A 26,413-nucleotide genomic window follows, 5' to 3' on the forward strand; every position below is an offset into this window, starting at 1 on the left:
CTTTAGTGTAATTCATCTCACACTTATATCTGGAAATTAAAGAGTTCCAAACTTGGATTAATGTAATTAATATTTATATCTTTGCAATGTTTTTTTATATTTCTGTACAGGTAACAATTTATTGCAGAAAATTGACAATATTTGTGCTGTAATTACAGTTGGTTTTCCACCATGTTTTCTTGCCCATAATCCACTCTCTGTTATTTTACAAGTATGAGGGAAAAAGAGGAAACTGCTTTAGTCACATCACTTGCTACTGTTCAGTCCTGAAAGTCCTGTTGTATCTTTCTTAAGTGCTGGGAAGGCACATAGTACAAAGTAGTCCATATGGATTTCAGATGATAATGTCCAGTATGACATCCTTCTTCAGATCAAATTCATTCTATTGTCCAAATCCTTGAACTGGAATAAGCAAGCTTTCAGTTAAATGTATAATGTGTTCCTAAGGACCAAATGTTTAGGATTACAAAGTTTTAGAATTTAAGTTATGTGTCAGTTATTTGAAGTTGGCTTTTTCATAAAATTAAACTTCAGGGTATTTGAAGATCCACATAGTTACTGTAGTGACCTTTAGACATTATAAAGACAAAAATAAGGAGGTTATAATAAAAGCTGGAACTTCAGCCTCCTTGCTTCCTTGCATGTCCCTCTTGTTTTTTCATACTTCAGGAGACCCACAATGACCTGCTCATCCTCTCCTTTGAACATGCTGCTTTTGTTTCTGTTTGTGCATGACCAGCAGTTTCTTTATGTGCTTCCATTATATTGCTGCCTGCTTAGCATCTCCTTCTGTCTTCTATTTCTGACCATTTTGTCCCATTTTAGAGTGCCTGACAACATGACTTGTAGGAACAGGGCTTTAGGGGCCTATATAAAACAAGATACGGAAAGAATGGTAACTGTTTGCAACACACCATTGCAACTACTGACCCCTTGAGTTGCTCTGCACATATATTCACAGAATCATCAGGGTTGGAAGGGACCTGAAAGATTATCTACTTCCAACTACTCTGTCATAGGCATGAACACCTTCCACTATACCAGGCTGCTCAAAGTCCCATCCAGCCTGACATTGAACACTTCCAGGGATGGGGCATCCTCAGCTTCTCTGGCCAACCTGTTCCAGTGCCTCACCACCCTCACAATCAGGAATTTCATCCTCACATATAATTTAAAGCTACCCACTTTCAATTTGAAGCCATTTCCCCTTTTCCTGTCACTCCCTGACCTAGTCTACAGTTCTCCTATAGCCCCTTCAGGTACTAGAGATGGCTCTGTCTCCCTGAAGCCTTCTCTTCTCCATGCTGAACAGCCTCAACTCTCTCAGCCTATCTTCAGATATGGTGAGGTGTGGCAAAATCTTCCCCATACCTTACACAGGTAGAGTAAAAAAACATATGGTTTCCATCAATGAAAGATGGAGAAGTAACAGTTATCAGGTAAAACTATAGCACTTCTCTCTTATGCATACACAACTATTGCAGAATACATCATGACAACAGTAAAAATGTTACTGCATAGAGATTGAGTAACAATGCAGATACAATCATTAGTTATTTTGCTTTCTATATACCAGAAATTGCTGATTTTTTATTATGAAAGTCAGGATTGAGATATTCAATAGGTTTTTCACCTACTTAAAATAGTGGAACAAATAGTGTTGGTGGGAATTTAAAATACAAAGTTGAAATTGAAAACCAATGGACAGATACAGATATGATCCAGATTTTTTACAGTTTTCTGTCTTCCTTGGGAAGTCTATAAAATTTTGACAGGCATAACAATATCCCATTACTCAGGGGAAACAAAATATCCTTAAATTGAATATGAGAAATAATGTGTTTTATACCTTCTTTGTCACATATTACCTATTTCTTATCCTTGCAAGTATTGTGTTTGATTTCTTCTGCACAACTATATTAAATGAAAATATGAGTAGTACTGAGGAGAAAATAAAACCATCTGTTTGAACATGTGGAGTTGAAGCTTTAATAAAATGGAAATACACTCTTAAAGGCCACATGGTCATCATATCCCTAGGACCACAAATGTGTTTTTATTGCGAGGGTGACATTTTCATAAAGATTACAAAAGCATTAAGCTTGTTACTTTTTAAGTGTATAGTAGGGTGAAAGATAACAGTATCAAAATTTTTGAAATGTCAGGTGAACTGACATAATTGCATAGTGGGTAGTGTGCCTGAGGACCTTCCATCTTTTTAGAGCAGTTGTTTGAAATTGCTTATTAAGCCCAAATTATGAAGATGGGCAGTGAAGTCTCCTTACCTATTCTTTGTCATCTTTAATATATCCTATTTGAGAATTTCATTATCTTGTTATTTACTCATTAAAGTTTGCTTTTCAATTTATTTACATATTTTTTACATGAAATTCTTGATGATATTTTTGTTTATATTTTTAAGACTGTTGTGTCTTAATGAAGTTCTTCCACTTCATCTTTTTAAACAGGAATTCAAATCTATTTTCAGAATTCTGCAGAGATTGAAAAGGACATGGTTTCCTTCTTGGTAATTTTGATTTTTTCCAAATCTTTTCCCAATTAGTGAACACCAACCAATTACCTTCCTTTGTTTTTTTCAGAGCATACCTGCTCAGAAGGAAGAGAATATTTAACTCACTGTGCTCTCTAATCATTGCATTCTCCTCTAAGTGTAAAAGATTAAAACTGCTTCAGGCTATAGTTGGATGTTTTGTGAATGTTCAGAAGTCAACTTGACATTTTTAACTGTAGTTTTCTCTTTAATAATAAAAAGTCACAAAATCTGTGGGACGATTATGATGAAAGTCTCTCTTTTACTTCAGAATGCCTGCATTCCTTTACTTCAGTGGGCCTGCAGGAAGAAGACTGTGTAGGACTATGGCAGATAGTCATTATGACATTAAAAAATGTCTTTAAAATATGGCCCTGCAGAATTGATTCAAAGACAGTTGTTACAGTAGTCTTTTCAATATGTGCATCTGCCGTCATTAATCACAAGTTAAAAAATGGTCTTGACTGATTTTTCTCAACACAGAGAACCTCTTCTGTCTTAAAAATTATACAATAAAAAGTCAAAATTATTTTAGTCACAATCATATGTTTTGAAAAATAATGTAGGTGGTAAAATTAGGGGGGGTGTCATGCCCACAAGATGGTTGTAACATGCAAAATGGGAACAGTAACATCTTTTTTTCACTGAGGCTTAGTCTTAAAATTTTTAAAAATCCCTCAATTGTAAATCAAGGGGCCACTGTGTCTACTAAGGTTTTCAAAAACGAAGCTCTCAGTCATTTTACAGTACTTTTCACTACATTTACTGAACAGAGCAGGGCAATGGATATATTCTGGTCTATGTCAGCTAGAGAGAATAAGGGTGGTTGGAACCCAGTCCAACTTCTTAATTAGAAATCTAGCACATACTGCAAATAAATATTGTGGGCTGTCTGGAAATTGGATCAGTTACTGGCCTCAGATTTTCCAGCAGAGTTTACTTTGCGTCAGTAGATTCACACACTGATCATCCTCTGGCTAAGAACCAGATCTTTGTACTTTAACACAAGGGACAGTGTACTGATTTTCTGTTCACGTGCTGGGAAGTTCAACAATTTCTGTAACACAGAAATCACATGTTTGGTTATGCACTATACTGTCAGCTCATACATAAAGAAGTGTTTTAATTGTGTAATCTCAGCTCAGTGTGTGGGAACTTGTGTCTTTACTGACGCTTTACGTGATTAATCTCTTTTTTGTATATTAGTCTTTCTACAAAATATTTGTTTAAAAATCATGAATTTTGAAAAATTTCTCAAAAAGTTTTTAAATGGCAGTATCTGTCCTCTTTTCTGTCTGCCTAGATTTATTTTTGATGTTTATATTCCTTGGAAAAGTAATCATGAGGACTTTGTGATGACTTTGCTTAAATAGGGTTTTGAAATACAAAGCATAGGAAGCAAAACCAAGAGTATTGGCTCCAGCTGTATTTTTTTATCTTATTTGAACAAATTTGAACTGGCTCTGTTATATCTTGGAGTAAGAGAAGCAGAAGTGCCACAGGCATTTAAATCTATTTTTTAAGGGAATACATAGTATCTAATGTCATGCATATTACTTCCCACAGAAAGGAATGATCAACATGTGATAGAAATTACTGATTGGTTGAAGGTTCCTAACAATCTGATTTGAGTAGAGTAGTTCCAATGTAATGAACCAATCTGTGAGAGACTCTGTGAATGTAGGTGCAGTAGCAGTGAAATTCAGCTAGTACTTTTACTGTACTTTTGCATTTGCAGGCATTAGAGAAATGTAAGCCAGATTAATATAAATATATTGATTACTATGTTTTCAAGTATGCATTAGAATTGTCTTTTATCAGCTAGAGTGTTACAAAATGGGATGCAGGGAAACACATGCAAGTCCTATCAAGGTTAGAATTTATGAGAAGGTTTGACAGACCTGGCAGTTCTTAATTTTTCTTTCAGCAAAGACTGAGGAAGATCAACTTTTAGAGCTCTTCAAGGACTCCAGTTTCAGTGTAGGTGCTATTTTCAGTTATTTTCAGCAGGCTTTCTTAGTTTTTATGCTTTCTTAAAACATTCTACTTTGGTGCTTTCTGTGTGTGAGTGTGAAGACTTCAGAATGTGATAACTCTGTCAGCCCTCAGTGTAGGCAAGAAAAATCAAGAAATGTGTGTGGAATCAGTTTATGTCATTGGCAAGGCCAAAATATTGTTTCAGATCTTGAGAAATATTACTAAGAGCATAGTTTTGTCATAGAATAGTTCTTGCAGTTTTTGAAAAGAACTTTTTGATAATAGTTCAGAAGAAATTATCAATTGTAGAAAATACCTAAAACCCCACTCTTAACTGCAACTCCATCTGTTGTCTATCTACAAGTTTTAAATCATTTTTAGTTGAAGAGATGTTTAAAAAATGTCTGCTCTTTCAGTATCTTGATAGTTATAAAAAAATACTGGATGTCAGATGCTAAATTCCTTAAATGGACCAGGCAGTTAATTAGTTCTAATACAGAAACAAAGTAATTTGTTTACATTTGAATCGTTTAAAGTGTCACTGTCTACCAGGAATTGAAGTGTATGATAGGAATGTCTTGTAATTTATTAGAGGCTATGCATGTTTTTGAGAATAGAGGAGGAGGTTGAGTCTCTGGTTCAGAGCAAACTGAAATAGGTATCTGCATATAAAGTAATTTTCTTGAACGTGATTACAAGGCACATCATCCTCAGAGTGCTTCAGAAAGTCTGTGTAGTTTGTTCCTCAGGGTTGTAAAGGAGCTGTATGCTGTCTAGAAGTCAGATTTGTGAGATCATTTGTTTAAGATGGCAACATAAATTTGAAGTCAGAGTGTGGTTCAATGTTCTTGTTCTCCATCCTGTGTTTCCAGCACTGGTCTATCCTTTCTTACATCAGTTGGTCAGTCAACATGATTTACAATTAAAGATTTCATATTGCCAGACCTACCCTTGCAATGTTGACAGAGGTCTTTAGGATCTGGTAAAAAACATCTAGCAACCTGACATGGAATCAGCATTCACTATGAGGTCAAAACTGATCTCATTTTACTGGGAAGACATTATGGAGTGGATTTTAATAAATTTGAATCAGCTTCATGTGTAGTAAATCTTTTTCAAAAAATTAGTGTAATTTTCACTGAGGTTGTTTAATAACTGGCTGTGACATCTCTGTGACAGACCCACTCAATTAAATATATGCAATTTTATGCATGCTTATCATCAAGTTGAGATCCCTTACTTCACTGCATTTTTTTTTTTTGCTGCATACAGAGTATGGATGCATAGTATAAGCATTTATGAAAGTCATATGGTAATGGAGACGCCTAAAAAGAAAATATTTACCATTTTTAGATCTGTGACCTTTTTTTCATAAAGGGACAAAAATTGCCAATGTGTAGTTTCTTTGTGAAGGCTGCTTCACCTGATTATCCTGGAACTCCTGGGTCTCACTGCACCTAACAGGGAGCTGCAAAGCAAGACTAGTGTTTAAAAAAACTTAACCACTCAGATAACAGTTTACATCACTAATAGTTCCTTCTAGGTCTGTCAGTTTCAATCAGCAGGGAGCACATGTGATCAGTATATCTGATAAACTTGTCAATGCCTTTTTAAAGCAGGATTCCCCAATCTATTCTATTCAACTCTACTCTCTCCTTTCCTTTTTCACCATTTCAAGTAGAATCCTGATAAGACAGAGGTACAAGCAGCTGTGTGTAGCTAGCTCAAGCTACAACTAATTTGTGCAGAAAAAAATTAAATCAGGAGGTAAATTATTTCATGATTGCTCATTCCCAACAGAGTTGGGGATCATTCTGAAGAAAAATATCAAATAATTGGTTTCAGACCATGTCAGACACATGCAATTCCCTTCTCTAATGGCTGTGTGAGGTAGGACTAGGCCTCAGGGGTCACCAAAGAACTGAAAATAGCCTAGTGCCAGGCGCAGCAATAGAGAGACAGAGCACATAGGAAATGAAGTGGCAATAAATGCAATCTATAGGGGAAATGTGCTTCACTTGGAATTTAATGTATTGGCTTAGAATCTGGCAGTAAGCCATGCAACAATTGTTTACATTTCTGTCAGCATCTGCATCTGTTCTGCTTTGTAAATGGCACTTATCTTTGAGTGAGTAAATGGTGGAATCAATAACAACTGTTAAGGGATTTCCTTTTTTTTTTTCATATTCCATAAAAAAATTCACGCTACAAACAATGTAGCCTTAGATTAATAAGAAACAGACATTAACAGGGTCAAAGGGATTTGTTTAGGAACATTTTGTAGCTTCTTGGGTTTGCAGTAATTGTATCCATGTGACTTGAATGTATCTTGTAACATATACAAATTAAACTGTTAAAAAAATGCTAGCTTGCAGTAATGAAGATGATTTTTTATAATTATCATAAGTACTGTGTATAGAAAACTGCTGGCACTGTTTGTAATAATTTAGTTCTGTGTAATACCGTGTATTACATCTGCTATGCAGAAATGCTAGGTTGCTTTTTACAGTATAAGCAAATTAGTGATTATATCCAGCAATACCAATTATTTAAACCTCGAAGTTGCATTAAAAATTGTATACCAACACTCAGTTTGAGGAAACTGTGAGCAGATGTCCATAAAAATGGAATATATCTTTACTAAATGCAAGTGAAAAAATAATTCAACTTATATACTAGCTCTGTTTAGAAGATAGTGTGCAGATGAGTGCTGTCATAAATGCAAGATTGTTATAATAGTTATAGCATCACTTAAAAGTTAATATCACTGGGACCTGAGGAACACATTATTGTTAATGGAATTTATGTATGTAACTCCCTGTGCACGGCTTTGAAAATTTACCTCTTGGAATGCCCCTATACACAGTGACTGTCAGCAGCTGAGTTTGTTTTGCTTTATTAAGCTATTTCTTTTTGGATTTAGCAAAATAGTAATTCCATTTATTAGGTATGCAGGTTGTAGTTAGATTGTAAATTTAATATTGCACTTCTTATTTTTTTATTTTCCTCCTTATATAGCTTTACTGAATGAAATTCCTGGCATGGCCTACTTGTATCCATAGTAGAATAATGTTGTAGATCTATCTTACATGAAATCAAGCCTTAGAAGTGGGGACAGATAAGTGATATTCATTGTATTGTGTATTGGGAAGGTATTTTATACTATAATTGTTTAAGAGGATTTTAGACCCTTGGTTCCTGCTGAGGGAGAAATCCCCACTGTAATCACTGAGGCAAACAGTCATCAGGTTGCTTTCCACAGATTCCACCATGAGCCTCAGAAGCAGTTAATCATGTGGCTCTGTAGAGTGAGTAGTAAAGGCTAATTGATCTGAGAGCAAAACTGTCATAATGTAGTTATTCTTTAACAATTAGAGCCAGCTCACCTCTGATGCAGATATTTCTGTGCAACACTTTACTGTGTCACATGCCTGGATGAACTGAAATTATCAGAATTAGGCACTCAGTTTTTAGATATTGTGAGTCCAAAATTCTTTAAAACATTTGAGGTGCCATGCTCATTAAAAAAAAATTAGAAAGAGAAAATAATAACAAAAGTTATATTTAGCTTACGGCTCTCATTCATACATGTTTTCTTATGCCTTTTGAGATTTTGAGTGCCTCCAGGCAATAACCAAGGGAGTTGGAACACTTTTTTTAATGGTTTCAAGAGGAACAGCTTTGAGGAAAGTATCGCTTTTGAAACTTGCTTTAGAATCACAAGTTAGCACATATACACAGGTCATCTAGATCTAGCTCAGCCTTATTTCTCATGCGTCTTCCTTCTCAGAGATGAGGGAAAACTACTAAGATAAAGGCAGATACCTTGCTACTGAATTTAAGTAGTTAGAAGAAGGTCAGGTACAATAATCAAGTGCTTTATAGAATGCCTTTCACTTTATGTTGCTTGAAAAATGCTTTAATTAACCTATTAGCTGCCTTAGAATTCATATGGGCACCTCTCAACTTCATCACTGGTGAAGTGAAATTCTATGATACCATCTGTCCAGCTACATCCAGCCAAATGGTCTCTGGTAAAATGGACAGCTTTATCCTTCGACAAGGGTGGCGTGTCCTTCAGATCTTAGGAAAATTTCTTCAGCTTCAATATATGCAGCTAAAATAAAAGGCCAAACCTGAAAATAGCACCCCTAGTTTCTCCAGTGTGGTACAGCTGCATCAGCTGCCTTGACACCAGCACAAATTGCACAAATTGCACAAATTGCACAAATTGATAGACATCCAGTATTAGTTTTACTTGGGCCTTGTTTTTCTATAAGAAAAGCTCTCTAAGAGTAACCTTGTTTGGGTTGACAGATTTCTGGTGCCTGTTTTTTCTATAGCTGGGGTAGTAAATCAGCATGCCTGAAGAAATTAAATAGCCTTTAGGTTCCCTCTGCTTCTGTGCGGTAAGAGCTCAAGAGTACAGATGATCTAAATGTAGAGATGTTTATAGCATGAGAGTTTTGAGCTTATTCCTTTGCTTCATTCCAGTTTTGTGTAATGAACCGTCAAGATTTATTTACTTGCTGCAAATAAATGCAGTGCAGGTTCAAGTTAATTCAAGTAATTTTTTGTCTTCTCCCTACTATTCCCCAGAAAGAACTGCAGTCTAGATAGAAAACTCAAGCACTCTCTTTTTATTCCTCTTAGCAAAACAGTTGTGCTGTCTTCCATGAAGGAGAAAGACAGTTTCCCAGTTTTTCTGAAGTTTTTGTCAGAAAACTCACGTTCCTTAAGAGCTGTTCAACAAAGCCTTCTATGCGCTAGGGAGCCTGAAGGCCATGACCAGCCTTTTCAGGGACCTATACTACAGCCTGCCCAGGAGATTTATTTCAGCTGCACCTGGGTCCTCAGTCCCTGTTTCAACTACGTCGCAGGTGTCCTACTCATCTCCCCCAGAGCTGTGGATCCCATTGATTCAATTCTCCTGGCTTGAGCTTGAACCTGGCATATCACCGTGGTTCCACTGAGTGGTCACTGAACTATGGCTGATTTATGGTTACCTTCACCAGACCAGATTCAGACTCAAAATGGTGAATTAGCTTCCTGACTTGACCTCAGATTTGTGTCATCACCATGAATTTGGCTGATGGTCTGGACTCTTGGTTGAAACCTATCATCTCAGGGTCTGCCTTGCTTAGGATCTGCAGGATGGAGCTCTGGCTGGCAAGGAACCTGTCCTGCTGGCTGTGTTATCATGCTTGTTCCTCAAGTAGCAGCCAGACTTCAGTGGTCCCTTCAAACCCTGTACTTGGCTTGAATCTTTTCTGATGTAGCTAATGATAGCTCATTTTCCTGACTTAGGATATTTTGCTAGCAGATCCGGCTTCCAGAGCTGTTTAGGAATCATCAACATAGGCATTGGTTTGGTATAGCAGTATTAGTGTGATTCTTGTTTCACAGAGATGGAAGCCTGGAGCTATGTTCAGGAGCTCAGAACCTTTTCTTACTTCTCTGTGTTTATTCAGGTGCTGATCTCCTTTTTTGAGGAGTATTTGCAAATTCGGCTCATTGGCACAGAGACAAAGGCTGTAGAATGCACTTCACCTCTCCATAACCTCATTTCAGCCATGCAGAAAGTCAAATTTAGAATAATGATAGTAGTAAATTGCAAGCGGTTCAGAAAGGAAGTTGGTTTGTATCACTGTAACTTTCTCCATTTCCTTTCTATTCTGCAGTTACACTGGAATGCCGTTGCTTAATCGATTTGTGGCTGGCTAAGATTACCTGCATGGGTTTTCAGCCACCCTGTGTGTGGTCCTCTGTGGATTGGATAGGATGCTAATAACAATTTCAGACCATTTTTGTCATGGAGGGATGCTTCCCTTTCTGTACAGTGTCACCTGGCTAAATGAGTTATGTTAATTTTCTGACCTGACACTCTTAAGTCATGCTCCATTCAGTAACATTTTCAGAGTAAGCATACTCCATCCACTCTGTGAATATGGTCAATTTTCCTCCAAGCAGGTTCATGTCACTGAGGTGTGGTTGAACACTTATCACAGTCCTCATGTCTATTTCATGTATGTCCACATGGAGACACGTTCTCTTCATGATAATCTTCTATGAGATTTATAAACCTGTTTTGAGACATTCTCTATGTCATTGCATCGGCTGCTCGGCTCTTGGCTGTTACACAGTTCTTAAAGGCTTCTGTCCTGTGGTTGTCCAATCAGAACAATTTTAGAAAAGAAGTGCCTTTTCATTCTACTCTGCTAAAAAATGGACGATGATGTTGTTGTTCAAGCAGGATGGTCAGTGGTCTTCAAAATTAAATGCTGCCATCAGTATTTTAAACCTTAATGGATGTATAAAAGGCCTTTCAATCAAGCTTTGGATGCTCAGGTGTGTGCACACTACTTCAACATCAAGTATTAAATAAATGAGTTGTCATTTCTGAGAAACAATAAAACTGAAATATATTCTGAATCATTAGAAGTTTTTACTTTTTGAGTTTGGTAATGTATTGTAAAAATAACATTACTGTGGTATACCTTTGTCTTCTACATCCACTTTCTTTCAGTTTAATAAGGTCAGTATCATTTGAGGCAATCAAATAAGTGGACAGTTTCCTTGTTCCTCAATAGATGGGGCAGAAGCATCACAAGGTTTTCAAACTATAAGAGGTAGAACTAATGTTCTCTTCATTTTTGTGATGTGTTTTGTGGTTCTTACATTGCAAACTCAGGCAGCGTTTTTATGTCAGTTAAACTCAAATTATATTCTCTAGTTTTCAGGTGAGGAATTAAATCCTCTGAATAGCATAACGTGATTTTTTGTAGGTTTAAGACTTAAAATTTGAAATCCAGTTATAGATTTTTTATGTACTCATTATTCAGAGAGGAAAGACACTAACAGAGGCAATTACACATAACTCTTCGGACATTCTTAGAAGTGCAAGGGACTGACATGAATACCTCTGTTTGGAACTTTGAAGATGTGGATGCTGTACCTGCTGTCCAGCCTCTAAGTCTGCAAAACCAGAATAGCAAATTACAGAATTAGTACTCAGCATTCAGCTCTGCTACTTAGATCTATGTCTGTTTAAAAGTGATTTGTAAATGCCTAAAAATATTTAGAAACTTTGAGGGAAAAGGAAGGTAAAAAGTACTTAAAATTTGCAAAGGTAAGAAAGATTTGCCACATAGGAGTACATTTCAGCCAATTTATTTTTGTTTTCATCTTTCAGAGCTTCCCTTTCAAACTACTCTGGCCCTCCCTCTGACACTTTCTAGATTAACTGTTGTGCTGATGCTGCATCTGCAACAGAACTGCATAGGAACATGGTATCAGCTCACCACAACTTCCATAGAAGTGCAAATTTGTTACATTTAAAGCCATTATAAAATTAAAGTACTTAAACCCGTGTGGTTTGGTAATACTAAATTGGAAACATCTCAAGTAATTTATAGTCTGACTGTGCTGAAATCAGAGTTCCCTGGTTGATGTGACGTGATTATATGTTATGAGTGCATGTGTTAACCTTTCAAAAAAAAATGTTCAGTTTCTTCTTTTAAATACCAAATGCTTATAGTTATAATACTTGCTGATATTTGCTCAGTGACAGTCTCACTTGTTTTCAAACCCCACATATTTAAAGTTGCTGAGTGTTAGATTGATGTTTCTTTCAGTCAAATGTCATATTCATCAACTGTATTGTGCTAGCAGATTGTTAAACAGACAAGGTGACTTGCAGAGTGACAAGTGATGTGATGTCCCAAACCATTAAAATACAGTAATGATGTGGTTTTTTCCTTTTCGGCTTTTGCAACACAGAGGGTTTTCTTTAAAACACAGGTGAGAACGTTCCTGAGTAGATCCATTGCATGGAAAAAATCCTAGTTAATGAATGACAAATCCTGAAATTCAAATGGAACCTCACAGATAATTGAGAAGTGCTGAAGACTTAGGAAAAAATACTGTAATTGTATTTTATAATGAGAAAAAGATACATTACATTATAAGAAAAATTAAATTGCTTGATATATTATACTGTTTTACATAATCAGTTTTGCAGGATCCTTTTTTTTTTCAGCTGTAATAAAGGCTGTTTTATAATTTTACTTGAATAGCCTCCCAGGAATACCACAGGAAAGGACGAAACTTCTGCTTAACCTTGTATCAACTCAAATGTCTTTCTCAACTTATCAAACTCTTTTTATTAATGGAGGAAAAAGTTGAAGAGCTCTCTACAGAAATTCTGCTCCTTCCTTCATTTACAGAGAGGAATAAGAGTGTTCAAGGTAATGAGTGATTTTCTTTATTTATTTGGTTTACTTTGTGCAAAAGAACAATTTTATAAAATTGTCAACATTAATTACCTAATTCATGTAATCATATTTTTCAAATAAATGTGTTACCATATCCACTGAGAAAGCTCTTGAAATATGTGGATTTACATTTGAGCACCATGAATTGTAGAAAAGAACTGATCACTGTGATTAAAAAATGTGATATACTAACTGTAGATATTGATGGAGAGCCACAATGAAAAACTATCAAGCACTGTAACAAGATATCTCCTGTGGATTCTCTATAAAATCCTGTGTCTCACATAGGACACAACAATACTTGAAGTCTGAATTCTTTGAAACTGACTTTTTCTGAACTTGTCCTTGAAAGCTACCCTTTTCAAGAGGGAAAAGCACTGACTTTAATATCAGTTTAGTTGCTCTTAGTGTACATAAAACTACCTGTTTAAGGATATAGTCCTTGTTTAACCTGTATTTCTCACACTTACTCATATGTACTATGTTTGCTAGTGTGCTTATCCCACTGGCTTCAGTGGTTGTGTTACAGGAGGAAGCTCTACATCATCAGTGAAGTGATCAAGCCTCAGGTTTGCATTTGCTATGAGTTTCCAAGCTCACTCTTTTTTTCATCTAATTGTGTTCAGGAGAACCTGATATTGTGAAAATTCAGCTAAATAACACCTTCCAGGAATATGCTCATAAATGTTCTTCTAATCTGCTGCTTCTGCCAGTAGAGACTCCGAGTCATGAGACAGAAATGGTTTCAAAAGCTTTGATTCTATTGCAGGAAACGATCAGAGCAGAAATGAGGCCAGGCTGCTCAGGGAGAGAGGATAGGTGAAGTTAAATGTTCACTATCTCTATAGTCGAGCTGCAGGCTGAGGAGAAAGGTGTTTTGGGAATAATGTAGTCTCAGAATACTAAATTGACAAAAATAAAAATATTAAATAAGAAGAATTCCAAGGCACACATTTTGTTGATATATTCTTCACCTGTAATATCAACACTCCATAGTAAAGAAATACAGGTTAACCTATATATTTTTGGAATATACATCAAAGCTCTAATAAAGTGTACATTCAAATTCCATTTTTGCTACTGACTTCAATGTATTTCTGCCTCCTTTAGTCACTCTGTTTTACTAATTCTCAATTGATGTTAACCTATTGTATATTATGATTTATGTTTTATGGCCTTGATTCCACAAAGAGGTGTTAGAATAGACTTGTGTAGTTTTCCTCATGTGTTGGACAAGGGTATACTTTCAGTAAGGGCAATGGTAAATGTACTTTTTATTACTGTATTATGTGAGAAAATGTAAAAAAATTTCAAGAAGTCTTGAATTGGAAATTTATTTGGTATTTATGTGACTATGTTCTAAGGCATTTGATCTCCAGTAATTCAGAGAGCTTAAAGATTTCAACATTAGCAAGAAATACTTTACTTTCCAAGATGTAAAAATTATCCTACGGGCATTTTTCCAAACTTAATTACGTCCAGAACTATTTCTCCAAAGAATGTTAAGCTGCCTTCTTTGAGAAATATTTTTTCAGAGTAATCATGTCTATAGCAAGTTGGTTCTTAATTGGTACCTCTACTTAATCAAATCTGAATGGGAAATATTATTAGATCTTGTAGGAGGCAGTCTTGTGGGTAGAAGGTACATTCTAAAAAAAATCATAGAATTCATTTTACCCTGGAAAATAAATGAGGGTAAATTTTTTGGGGGTGCTTTTAGTGAACTCTTCAGACATACTTCTGGCTTTAGATTTGCTGTTCTTATCAGGTGGTTCTAGTCAGAAGACTTTGCTCAGTGATATGTTTATAGATAGTTTGTGAAAAGAAGACATGTCCAGAGAAATTTTTAGCAAGAGAGATCTGACTAGAAGAAAGGTTTATTAGTGTTACTTTAATTGCATATTGTCGGAAATCTCAATTGTAGTGAAGTGAAAGATGATTTGATGTGGGAGAATGAAATGTATGTTCCCAGTAGTTCCAGGTTTTGTTAAGTACCGAAAGGGATTTAAGATTTTCTCTGTTAATGTCCTATATTGGGTTGATTATCTAATTGTTTTCACTGATGATGGCTGAGTTTTTTGATAAGAAGGATTGGTTAGAATCCTTGATCTATTTTCATCAGAACACACTATACTATGTGACTAGACAATATAATAACCGTCTTCTGTTCTTATTTAGAAGCCTTACTACCAGAAATCTTGTTTAATTTGACAGAGTTGGGAATGTAGGTATGTCTGAAGCAACTTTAAATTAACTTGGGTACAAAGGTCAAGTTTATAGTGCAGCACTGGCTGCAGAACCAGCCTGAGAAGCAGAGCAAACTAGCCCAGGCTGAAGTGTGTGTTGATGGTGCTAGACAAGTTACCCATACTTTTCGGTGAGTTAAAGCTAGGTTGAGTATATCCAGCATACCCCTCAGTCTTTGCAGTGAGGGATATCTAAAGTGTCAGTGCTCTGCAAGTAGTACTGCTGTCAAATTAGGGAAAGATGGCCAATTCATAAAAGGTAGATGAATGTCCAAGTCACCTGAAGTTTCCATAGGTGTTGCATAGACAGAAGCCTTGTACTTGTTTCCTTTATTTTTTGGTTGCTTTTACTAATCATGGGAGACTTTTAATCTGGGTAACTCACACAGACATGCAACAAAAATAATAGTTTTTTTCATGTGCATGTGTCAAGTGGTGTGTTTATGTGTATAGCTGTTTCAATGTCAATTGATTTTTTGTTTTATATTCCGCAGTACTTCAATTTTGATATTTAGAACATGTATAAAGTTCCATCTGAAAAAAAGTTCTTTGGATGGTTCCTCTTTTTAAATTTTTTTTTTGTCCCAAAGATGGCATCTGAGTTTTATCTAAACCAGACGGTTTCTTGGCCCTCATTTTTCCCTAAACCCAGCAATGACAAAGAGCAACGGCTGCATAAATTGGATGTAAGAAGAACACTTAGGGTTTATCACAGAAGAATCAAAGATTTCATATCTTCTGACAGATTGTTTGTACTCTTAGGGGGTCTTAAGAGGGGTCAAATGGCTTCTAAGGGTTGCTTAGCTAGATGGTTAAGGGATTGTATTAGAGAGGCGTATGTAGTTAAGGGTAAAGAGGCTCCCAGGGTTTGTAAAGCTCATTACACTAGGACTATAGCTGCTTCTTGGGCGGAGAGGTCGAAGGCTTCCACATTGGAAATTTGCAAGGTGGCCACCTGGGCTTCTCTTCATACTTTTTCATTGCATTATTGCTTGGATGTAGTCTCTTCTGCAGATTCTGCTTTTGGTAGGAGGTTGCTTGTGAACCAAAAAAAAGAACAGTGAAGAAAAGAAAGACATGTAGTTCAGAGTTCTAGCTGGCAACAAGACAAGTTTCTTTGCAGCGTGCACAATGGAATCCTATGAAGACCAATTTAGGCCGTTGAAAATAGATGTTAGAGGGAAGTACTGCCTACCAGTGTTCTCTGATGGTAACCCCATGGCAGACAATAGCACCAAAGGAAACAGTGAACCAGAGTGAACTCTGTAGGGAGATGGATGTAGAGAGTTTTTTAGGTGATATGGATAGTTCTCTGAGTTCAGTTTGAGAGTTCTTTATCTGGCATCTTCTGGAATATATTCAGAATCCTCATTTTCACAAATTACTTTGCATCTTGGAGAAAAGAATTATCTGAATTGCATTTTCCACTCAACTTCTTTTCACTGTTCTCCATCCAATTCTTCTTGATTTTATTTTTTTACTTTATCAACAGTAACTTAGCATTCCTTAGTGAACAATATGTACACGCCAATCAGCTTGATTTAAAACTGTATTTGTGTTATCTAAGCACAGCTTTTTAAAAAAGATAGTATAAATATATATTTTATCTACTACCAATGTATTCTTCAAGGTATCCTTTAAATCAAATATAAGGGAGAAAATCCTGCAAAGTTCTTTGACAAACAAGTGATGGTGTGGTTTTGTTCCACCCCTGAATGTTAGTGTGACATCTGGGTAAGACTGCTACTCTGCCTTTCAGAGAGTATTTTTCTGTAATTTATGGGACCTTTATTCACAATAGTACACAACCTCACTTCATTTCACTTCAGGCACTGGATTTCATAAAATTAGAGGAGTAACCATTCCCAGTTTTCTCTTGACTATTTAACCCTTTCATCTGCAGGTATCTTGCCATGCCTACTGTGATGAGGTAATCCACTTCTCTATTTACATTCAGTTGAAATTCGTGAGATGTTCTGACATACCTAGTTCTTCCAAGATCACAGGGGTTGTTCTTTTTGAAGCAATCAGGAACATGTTCATCTACAATCAAGGGTTAAGCAGGAGATTTGGGTTTAGAACTCTGCCAAATTGCATTCTCTTTACATCTTTAAGTTTGATTTTTCTTTCCTCCTGGGTTTTCAGGGCCTTGTTAAGGCTTCTAAAAAATCAAAAATATCTAATGTGATTTCATCTGTCTCACTTTTTTCCCCATTTCAGTAAGAAAGATGAACTTTGGACAGATCAGATAATGAATATGAAAAATCACTTTTTCCAGTGGAGTACTTGAAAACACTGTGGGCAAAGTTGTGAAGTCCATAGGTTTACAAGCTCTGGCTCATGGGACTGGGAAGATTTGCAAAGGTCTTCCCTTCACACTTTAAAGAGAAATCCTTAACTCTATATCCATTTCTGGAAAGTGTAATAAAAGGAGCATAGAATCCTCCAAACAGGCTTTTATTGCAAAGTTGCATTATTGCAAAAGTTGCAATTGATGATTAAAAAAAGTTGTGATTTTTGCTTTGGTCTCAACATAAGGTGTTCAAGTATATTCTTTTACAAATACACAACTTCAGTGGATCAGTCCAAAGTGAAGATGAATTTACACTAGGAGGGGAATATGATTTCAGAGGTACATCTTCTGTGTCTGGGCTAGTAAAGTTTTCTCAGTATAGTTCAAAAAGTAAAAGGTCCATTATTGATGACAGAAAGCGAAGGGTTTTTTTGACCCATAGTTAGTCAGGGATTTCTTTATTGTTATTTATGTTTATGGAGGAATGGTTCTTCCTGCTTCTGCAAGATATATTATTTCCAGTATGGTTTCAATAAAAGTTCTGAATGAGCTGCTGAATCCAATTTGTAAGCTACTTTGATAGCACTGATACTTAGCTTATACACAGATACTGAGTAGTCATACAAAAGCTTTCCTGGATACATTGGTTTCTATGCTGCATGAAAGATGATGTCACAATGACTGTTCTTATGGCCCTAAATGCTATAAAATTAGGAAAGCTGTGGAATTTTATAGAGAAAAATAAATAATAGAACTTCTTATAGGAAATAAAAATAATCATATTTAGAATGCAAGAGGTGTCACTGTTATTCTTTGGTCTTTGTAATCATCATAATAAACAGAAAAATACTGAATTGAAGAAAGAATTAAATAAATTGTAGGTAAAGGGGGCCTAGGAAAACAATTATTTTGAAGAGAAGAATAATCCCAGACAAATTTTAATACACACAAAGAAAGCTGGCTGAATAGTTTTGATTTTAAGTGTAGTACTGGATATAATCTTGTTCTCATTATTTACAGTCAAAATTATTAAAGCTTCCTGGCTGGTAAACTGAAGGAAGTACACAAATTGTGAACAGTCCATCAAGACTAGATGTTTGTAAAACATCAGTTTCAAGAAAGATCAAGCAAGGATTTGTGGTTAATCTAATCTTCCCTAATAATCAAGAATGGTGAAGGTGTAGAATATGGTCTGGAAAAAGAGCAAATATGAGAAAATTACATGTTTTCTTTCAGCCGCATCTTCTTTAACAACATTAACTTTTTTCTGCTCTCTTTCTGCAAGTTCTCTTCTCTAAACAACCGTGTGAGAAGGATCACATGCATTTCTTTCTATCTGTGCAAATGCTGTTTGATATGTGCTATTTAAAGAGAGGAGTCAGAGAATTTTTCTAGAAAAATGGCTTTTAATAATCTTACACAAATATGTAATAATGGATTGGAATGTTGGCATAATTTCACATTGACACAAAATACCACAGTAGAGTGCATTTGGAGTCAAAACACTAAGGGGTTCTCGTTCAAATTTAGGATATGTGTCACAACCATGATTACAGCGACAACAACTGAGGTCTAAACCCAAAATCTATGAGATAGGACCATATGTAGTGAGGAATACAGGACAATAATGATTATTATTTATGGTCTCTTAAGAAGGTTCAACTATTAATGCAGACTAACATTCTGGTCTGCTCCCCTTTCTTAAGGACATATTTTGAGGGGTGGACAACATGGTTGCAAAGACAAAAACCTGCAAGGGGCAGAATGTGAAGGGATTTAACTGGAATATTAGGGACAGGCTTGGGAATCTTGAATGGCATTGACTCAGAAATACTAATGAATAAGCTGACCACTGCAATGGGTGATTTAACAAAATTAAAACAACCCTTAACAATCATCTTTATTAGCATTGGGTACCAGTCCGTGGCAGGTCTCAAAAGTATTGCCAGGATGGGAAAAGACAAAAGAGCAGGACCACAAGCTAAACACAGATGCAGTGGCCATGACTCAGAATAATGCATCTCTAGCCTTTACCTGTATACAGGCATAATTGTGGCTCCAATCAACAGCTGCCTTAATCATAAGAAAGGAAGTGAAGGAGCCTTCCTGACAGAAATTTGAAAGGCTGTCTGGGACAATGCTACTGATTTTGCAAGAAAATTTCAATCTTGGTGGACCTAAACTTCACTTACAATCCAGTTGATAATATGGCCACCTTCTTTGTGCTCAGTATACGTAATGCCACAGTCTGTATTATTTACCCCATTATAGCATTAGGGCTAAATCATGGGAAGTCAGTGCTCTGCCCCTCAAAACACAGAACATGGATATGGAAAGTAGATAAGAAATGGCAAACTGTGAATCTAGAATCTTGTGTCACCCAAGAACAATAGCCTTATTTGTGAAAGAAGCATGATTGATGCAATGGCAAACTAATTTGGGCAGCTGTATCTTGAATAAATCTGTGCTTCTCTTTCCCAGGAGAGTTTGCTGATTAGGGCAGGATGGTCAGAAGGCAAGTTGTAAGATCCTTGCTTGATGAGACACTTAAAAGAGCTTGCAGTTCTTTCATATATTTCATATATTTCATGTAACTTTCATATTGCAAGTTAGACACACAGCACAAATACCAGCAGGATATTCTGAAGAGGCCAAAACAACATATAAAACTTTACTGGCAACTTCAGGATATCAAAGAACTTTGGCAGAAGGTTTAGGTCAGCATTCAACCAACATAAACCACTTTTCACAGCATTAACTTAGCTCATTCAGCTTACCAAATTATGAAGCCCATTTAATTATAAGTTACGAACAAGAAGAAGAAAGAGAAAGAGAGAAAGACAGAAAAGATCTAGAAAAAAACAAACATAACTACCACTCCTGGTTCCAGTGGTGTTCAGTTCATAGTGATTCCAACAGCAGGGAGGGTCAAGACGTGCTTACCTTTGGTCTCAGGTTAAATACCCTTTGGCTTTCCTGGGCTGTTCCCCAGGTGGGAGTTCCAGTTGTCTGGCCACTCTGGAGCTGGACTAGGGCTCCAGGGGTAGGGTGTGGAGCATTGCCTGCAATGTACCAGGGACTGGCAGCCACTATGGGGCTGGGATACAGGCTCTGGAGGGGTGGAGTGTATGGATCAATGCCTCACCAGAACAAGGCCTGACTTGCCTCCTTCCCACACACACACACCCCCAAAACATTTTGAGCAAGCAATCCTTCCAGTCTTACCAAAGTGAAGAAGTTGCAGGGCAGGAAGGTTATAATTTGTTATCTGTCTCTGTGGAAACAATTTGAGAGGAAATTTGTAGTAGTATCTGAAGAGCAGAGGCTTTATGGGTGCTGTGGTTAAATGTACAATGTTCAATATTAAGTGTGAAGGCAACCCTTGCTAGCTGGAGGTTAGAACAAAAAAGATTAAGGCCAGCCAAACCCAGGTGAAATTTGGGGAAAGTAAAAATTTGAGAAACCAAAGGAAAATCTGGGAGACTTCAACCTGGGTCATCTTTGAGAAGACAAGTGAAGTTTTTAATGTGTGTAAGCCTACATGCACAAACAGATAGATACGAGTATAAAGCAGGAGTACCAAGACTGTTAATTAGAAAAAGAGATGGGATAATCTAGTCGAACATGTTAATTTCATAATGAAGGAGCCTGTAAAATGACTGGTGTGGATGTAAGCATCATTTGGTTCTTTGCCTGTGATCCTGGAGTCACAAGTCTACCACCCACTAGATAGCTATTTATCTCAGCTGCAAGTTCATAACAAATAAGGCAGCAGTGCTGTGAATACACAAGGATTTGAGATTGTTTAAGGTTTTCTTTTAAGTCTTGATATAAAAAGTTATAAATAGCAGATCTAAGTAGTGACAATAATACGAGAATGTGAATATATAGAAGCTTACTTGTGTTTATAGCTAGAATGCAATGCTATATCTAAAAATGGAGAACTGCAAGGAAAAAAAGGTAAATTTAAGGTAGAAAGCACAGAATAGAAAATAAAAAAAATATCCAGTTAGTTAGAATTACTCAGATTTTTTAAATTCTGGACTAATTTCTAAAGAAAACTGTTTCTAGTTTTTAGAAAACTAATTATTAAAGAAACTTCATCATTAAATACATTAAAAGATGCTGAAAAAAATCCAGTAAGTTTCTGGTACTGTCTGTAATGTGTTGAATGATTAGGGAGTAGGATGGTCTGGTTAATATCTTTTGGTTTTATATTCCACCATTTTCTCTTTCATTTTTCCCAGCTCAAATGTGTCAATGTCTTTTGAAAATGCAAATAAAAAGGTATTTGCGGAAAAAAAAGAAAATGTACAAACACACCACCCCCCCCTCAAAACAAGCTAAAAAAACCCACAAAAACTTCAAAGCTCTACAATGTTATATAAGTGTATGAAAAACAGTATTTATTTTCAGAATACAAATTGATTAGGGGAAAGGTGAAATCTACTTTGGATAAGTTAAATCAAATGCGGGAAATGTGGAAAGAGAAAAGCTCTTCAAACCTTGGCCATGTATTGCTAGTAGCTTCAGATCAGTGCAGACCTCTAAGGTTATGCCTGTAAGATAATCTTTAACAAGGCTTTGGCAGCACCTGGTCATTTAAAACCTCTTTTAATTTCATATGAAGTATGTTAAGTTAGGATTATCTGCACCAGTGTTGTTCACCATCTTTGTGCTACAAGACAGATCTTTAAAATACTATATCATTTGGAGTTATTCGTGTATCTCTTTGTGACTCACAGGATCACAGAACAGTTAAGGTTGGATGGACCTTTGGAGTTCCTGTTCTCCAACAATCCCTGCTCAAGCAAGGCCTCTATAGCCAATTGTCCACAATTATGTGCAGATAGCTTTTGAGTATCTCCAAGGATGGAGATTCCATCACTTCTCCAGACAACCTTACAGTGCTTGGTCACCTTCATAGTAAAAAAGGCATTTCCTGATGTTCAGAGGAAACCTCCTGGTGTTATGTCTGTTTGTGCCTGTGAGCACTGGCCCTGTCATTGTGGAAGACTGGCCTCTTTGGACCCTCCTTTCAGGCATTTATATACAGTAGTGATATATTCTGCTTTCTCTTCTGTTGACTAACAGTTCCAGTGCTCTCAGCCTGTTTTCCATTCCTTTTGTCATCTTCTATGGCACTTTTTAGACACTCTCCAGTATGTTCATGTTCGTCTTGTTCTGAGGAACCCAGAACTGTACACACCACTCCAGGTGTGGCTCATCACCGTTGAGCAGACAGGAAGAATAATTTCCTTTGACTTGCTTACAGTGCTTTGCCTGATGTAAACCAGACATCATCAGCCTTCTTTGCTGGATTATGTTAAACTTTGTGTACTTCTGGACTCCTAAGTCATTTTATGCAAAAGCTTCTTTCCAGCTGGGAGAACTCCAGCATGGGTTGATGCCTGGGTTGTTCCTTCCCAGGTGCACAACTTTGCCTCTTGGACTTTATGAGGTTTTAGTGTGCCCATTTCTCCAGCCTGTTGAGGTCCTTCTGGGTTGGCACCATGATTGTCTGCCATCCAGTTTGATGTCAGCTGCTGACTTGGTGAGGGTACACTGCACCCCATCATCCAGATCGTTAATGAAAATACTTAACAGAATTGGACCTAGTATTGAATTCTGAGGTAGATTACTAATTACTTGCCTCAAACTATACTTTGTGCCACAGATCACTTCACTTGGGACTTGGCTATTCTGCCATTTTTCAGCTCACCTTACTGACTGTTTGTCCAGTCCATACATCAAGAGCTTATGGGATCTTATTAAGATCTATAGCCAGATCTTATGGGAGACAATGCCATGGGCTTTATTGATGTCCATGTAGACAATACCCACCACTGTTCCCTCATCTACCAGGCCAGTCATTTCTTCATAGAAGTTTATCAAGTTAGTCAAGCATGACTTCCCCTTACTGAAGCCATGCTGAATGCTCCTGATGAATTCTTTGTAGTGTACCTGGAAATGCCTCTATTACTTTCCCTGGAGCTGAAGTGAGGTTGACAAGACTCTGATTTCCTGAGTCCTCTTTCTTGCCCTTTTTGAAAATGGGAGTGACATTTGCTTTCTTCTAGCCTTCAACTCTTCTCCCTGTTGCCATGATTGATCAAAGATTATTGAGAGTCAACATCTTGCAACGATGTCTGCCAGTTCCCTCCACGCCAGTTCCCACAAGGGCCCAAGGATTTAATTTTGTTGAGTTTGCTTAGTTATTGTCAGGCCTGATCCTCTTCCGCCAAGAGTACATTTTCCTTGCTCCAATCTTACCTTCTGGTCTCTGCGGCCTGGGATGCTTAAAGGCTGGTCTTGATAGTAAATACTAAGTTGAAGAAGACATTCAGTATCTTAACCTTTTCCATATCTGTGTTACCAGGTCCCCCATCTTGTTGAGCAATGGGCTCATGTTTTCCCTATTCTTCCATTTATCACCTGTGTATTTACAGAAGCCCATCTCCTTATCTTTGAGATCCCTGGCCAAATTATTTGCATTTCAGCTTTAGCTTCCTTAACTTTTTCCATGCTCAGAAGTTGTTTATGTGTTCCTCCCAGGTTACCCATCCTTATTTCTGCGCTCTGTATGCTACATTTTTTGTTTGAGTTTGGCTAGGATCTTCTTGTTCATGCCTGCAGGCCTTCTGCCATTTTTGTTGTCTTAAGCTTGGCAGAGCTCAGAAATTAATCAAATTTCTTGTGTCCCATTACATAGGGCCATTTCCCATGGGACTCTTCCAAGCAGATAACTGAAGAGGCCCAAGTCTGCTTTTCTGAAGCCTGGGGAAGTGAGCTTGCTTATCACCCTTCTTTGTGCCCTCAGGATCTGGAACTCCACTATCTCATGGTCACTGCAGCTGAGGCTGCCTGGGACTTTCAAATCCCCAACAAGCACCTTCATTTGTGCTTGTATCACTTGGAAGAGGAATCATCAATGCATTTCAGGAACCCAGATTTCTTGAAACACTGATAAAAGTGATATCAACCCCAGATATTGGTTTGTCCTTAACAAAACTGAGGGAATATGCCATTACTGATTACTACATAATCATAAGATTTATGGATGAGCTATGTACCAGCCCTTCTTAAAGAGCTTTTCTTGTTTTTTATATTTTATAAGCCATCATTTTGCTTATAATAACTGTACTAATTTACTGTCTTTTTATTCTTATTGTATTGGTGTTTCCAAATAAGTAAAAGCTGTAAAAATATATTACTGTTGAACAAAGAGGAGGAGTTAATTTCTATACAGCTGATGTAGTGTTATCCATTCTCTCTAAGAAGAGGTGACTTCACAATCAGTATAAAAATGCATTAATGACAAAAGAAACCATATTTTACACATTATATGTGTATTTATATAAAATTCAAGTAGAATCAGATGTGGTTTTCATCATGTTATATAAAAGAAACTCTGCATAACTTGAATTTGACGTTATTATATCATTAGTATTCCTCTACATGTTCTTGAGGGGTTTTTTTATGCTTCATATTGATATATCAGAAGATGTTGTAGGCTGCTGAATTTTCTACAGAATTAATCTTAAGTTTGATCTTTTTTATCATACTGTGCAGGAGTTCTGAAGAGAGCTAGTGGGGAGCTTTTAATAGGAGAAACTAGAGCAAATGAAACCAGCGTGCTTCCTGAACAGTTACTTCAGGTAGAAAATGTGAGTATGAAAAGAGTCTTACACTTTGTATGGGGTTTTCTTTTGTGTGTATGTCCAGTGTAGACTTTCTCCATGTTCATTATAAACACCTATTGCTGTAGTTTCATTACTTCAGCTACTGTGATTACTTTTATGTGCTAAGTTTCAGTTTAGATGGAATAAAATTGTACAGTGTTCAAAGACGTTGTTGGTATTTAGTAGTTAATAACAGAAAAAATGTAATTTTAAGATACCTCATAACAAAATGGAAAAAAAAAACTAAAATATAATAGCTTTTTTAGTATTATATATATAATCTCAAAGAATCTTGAAGAAGATTTATGGAGTTCTTAGAATTTGATCATAATGGTAATTCCTAGAGGTATAGGTACTTGTACAATGTCTAGTTTCTTTGATGCTGACAAACTAGTGTGTAATAAGCACTGTGCATTGTAGAATGTACATAAGACTGTTTTTACCTGGCTCCCATTTACTCCGAAACATATATTTATTGTTGATTTTGTGGCACCTAAATGCTTCAACAAGTCTGATACTTTATGATAGTGGAATTTAATTTCTTAATGGCTTGATTTCATGCTGAAATTCTTTTCAAATGTGCTTTGGATTGGTGTGTGAGAGTAATACTAATATGTATTACAAAGAAAAATATTTTAGGTACATTGAGATGTACTTGATCCCCATCAAAAAAAGAAGGAGTGCAGAAGTGTGTGTCCATGGGGGCTGTCTCTGTGCTTACAAGAGCTGAATATTGCTGGTGGGGGAAGGGAAAGAACAGAGGATACAACTTTTAAATTGAAGTAAAGTGGAAGGGCTTCACTTTGCAGGCCCCCCCATTTAGTATTATGGCTACGGGAAAAGTTAGGAATTTGTTTTTTCTATTCTCCTATTGTGCCCTCATGGTGGAGTTATTTACTGAATATCATCTTATGTCATTAGAATATGTCTCTTACAGTGGTGCAATTCTCAAATGGCCACTTCTGGAAAGGTTTAAGTCTGATGTAAGTCTTAAGAGCAATGCAAAATCAGATAAGTTGAAAAGTAATGATATCATACTGTGTCTACTTCTGACAACTATTACACTTCAGATTACTTCAGAAGTCTCTGTTTAAAGACAAGGAATAGACGTAAACCACAGTAAAAGCTAGCATTGGCTAAAAGCTATACAAATCTCTATTTAAACATTTTAATCTTTTCTAAACCCAGTTCTAGAGAAGTGAAATACTGTGTGGCTGTGTTAAAACCAGCTCCTCTTAACTTCTTCTCATTGAAATTCATGGTTAGTAACATTGCTAGATTGCTTCTTGTACTACTGAAAATATATATGCATTCTTGGACTTTGTTAAGTAGATTCTGTTAAAGATTACAGATTAAGTAAAGATGAAGCATGCTTTTTTAAAAGCTGTCTT

At 36.5% G+C, this 26,413-nt stretch overlaps 1 protein-coding gene across 1 annotated transcript in view; it reads left to right on the plus strand.

The window, feature by feature from the left end:
- The window catches only part of KIAA0825 (KIAA0825 ortholog), a 199,445-nt gene that overhangs the window by 19,898 nt on the left and 153,134 nt on the right, over positions 1 to 26,413 (plus strand). Inside the window, exons 4-5 of the mRNA XM_066339310.1 lie at positions 12,604 to 12,774; positions 24,913 to 25,007. Of these exons, the coding sequence (XP_066195407.1) occupies positions 12,604 to 12,774; positions 24,913 to 25,007 (266 nt within the window). The remainder of the gene's footprint in view (positions 1 to 12,603; positions 12,775 to 24,912; positions 25,008 to 26,413) is intronic.

This window comes from Sylvia atricapilla, chromosome Z (assembly GCF_009819655.1).
Source record: "Sylvia atricapilla isolate bSylAtr1 chromosome Z, bSylAtr1.pri, whole genome shotgun sequence".
Classification (NCBI taxonomy): Eukaryota; Metazoa; Chordata; class Aves; order Passeriformes; family Sylviidae; genus Sylvia; species Sylvia atricapilla.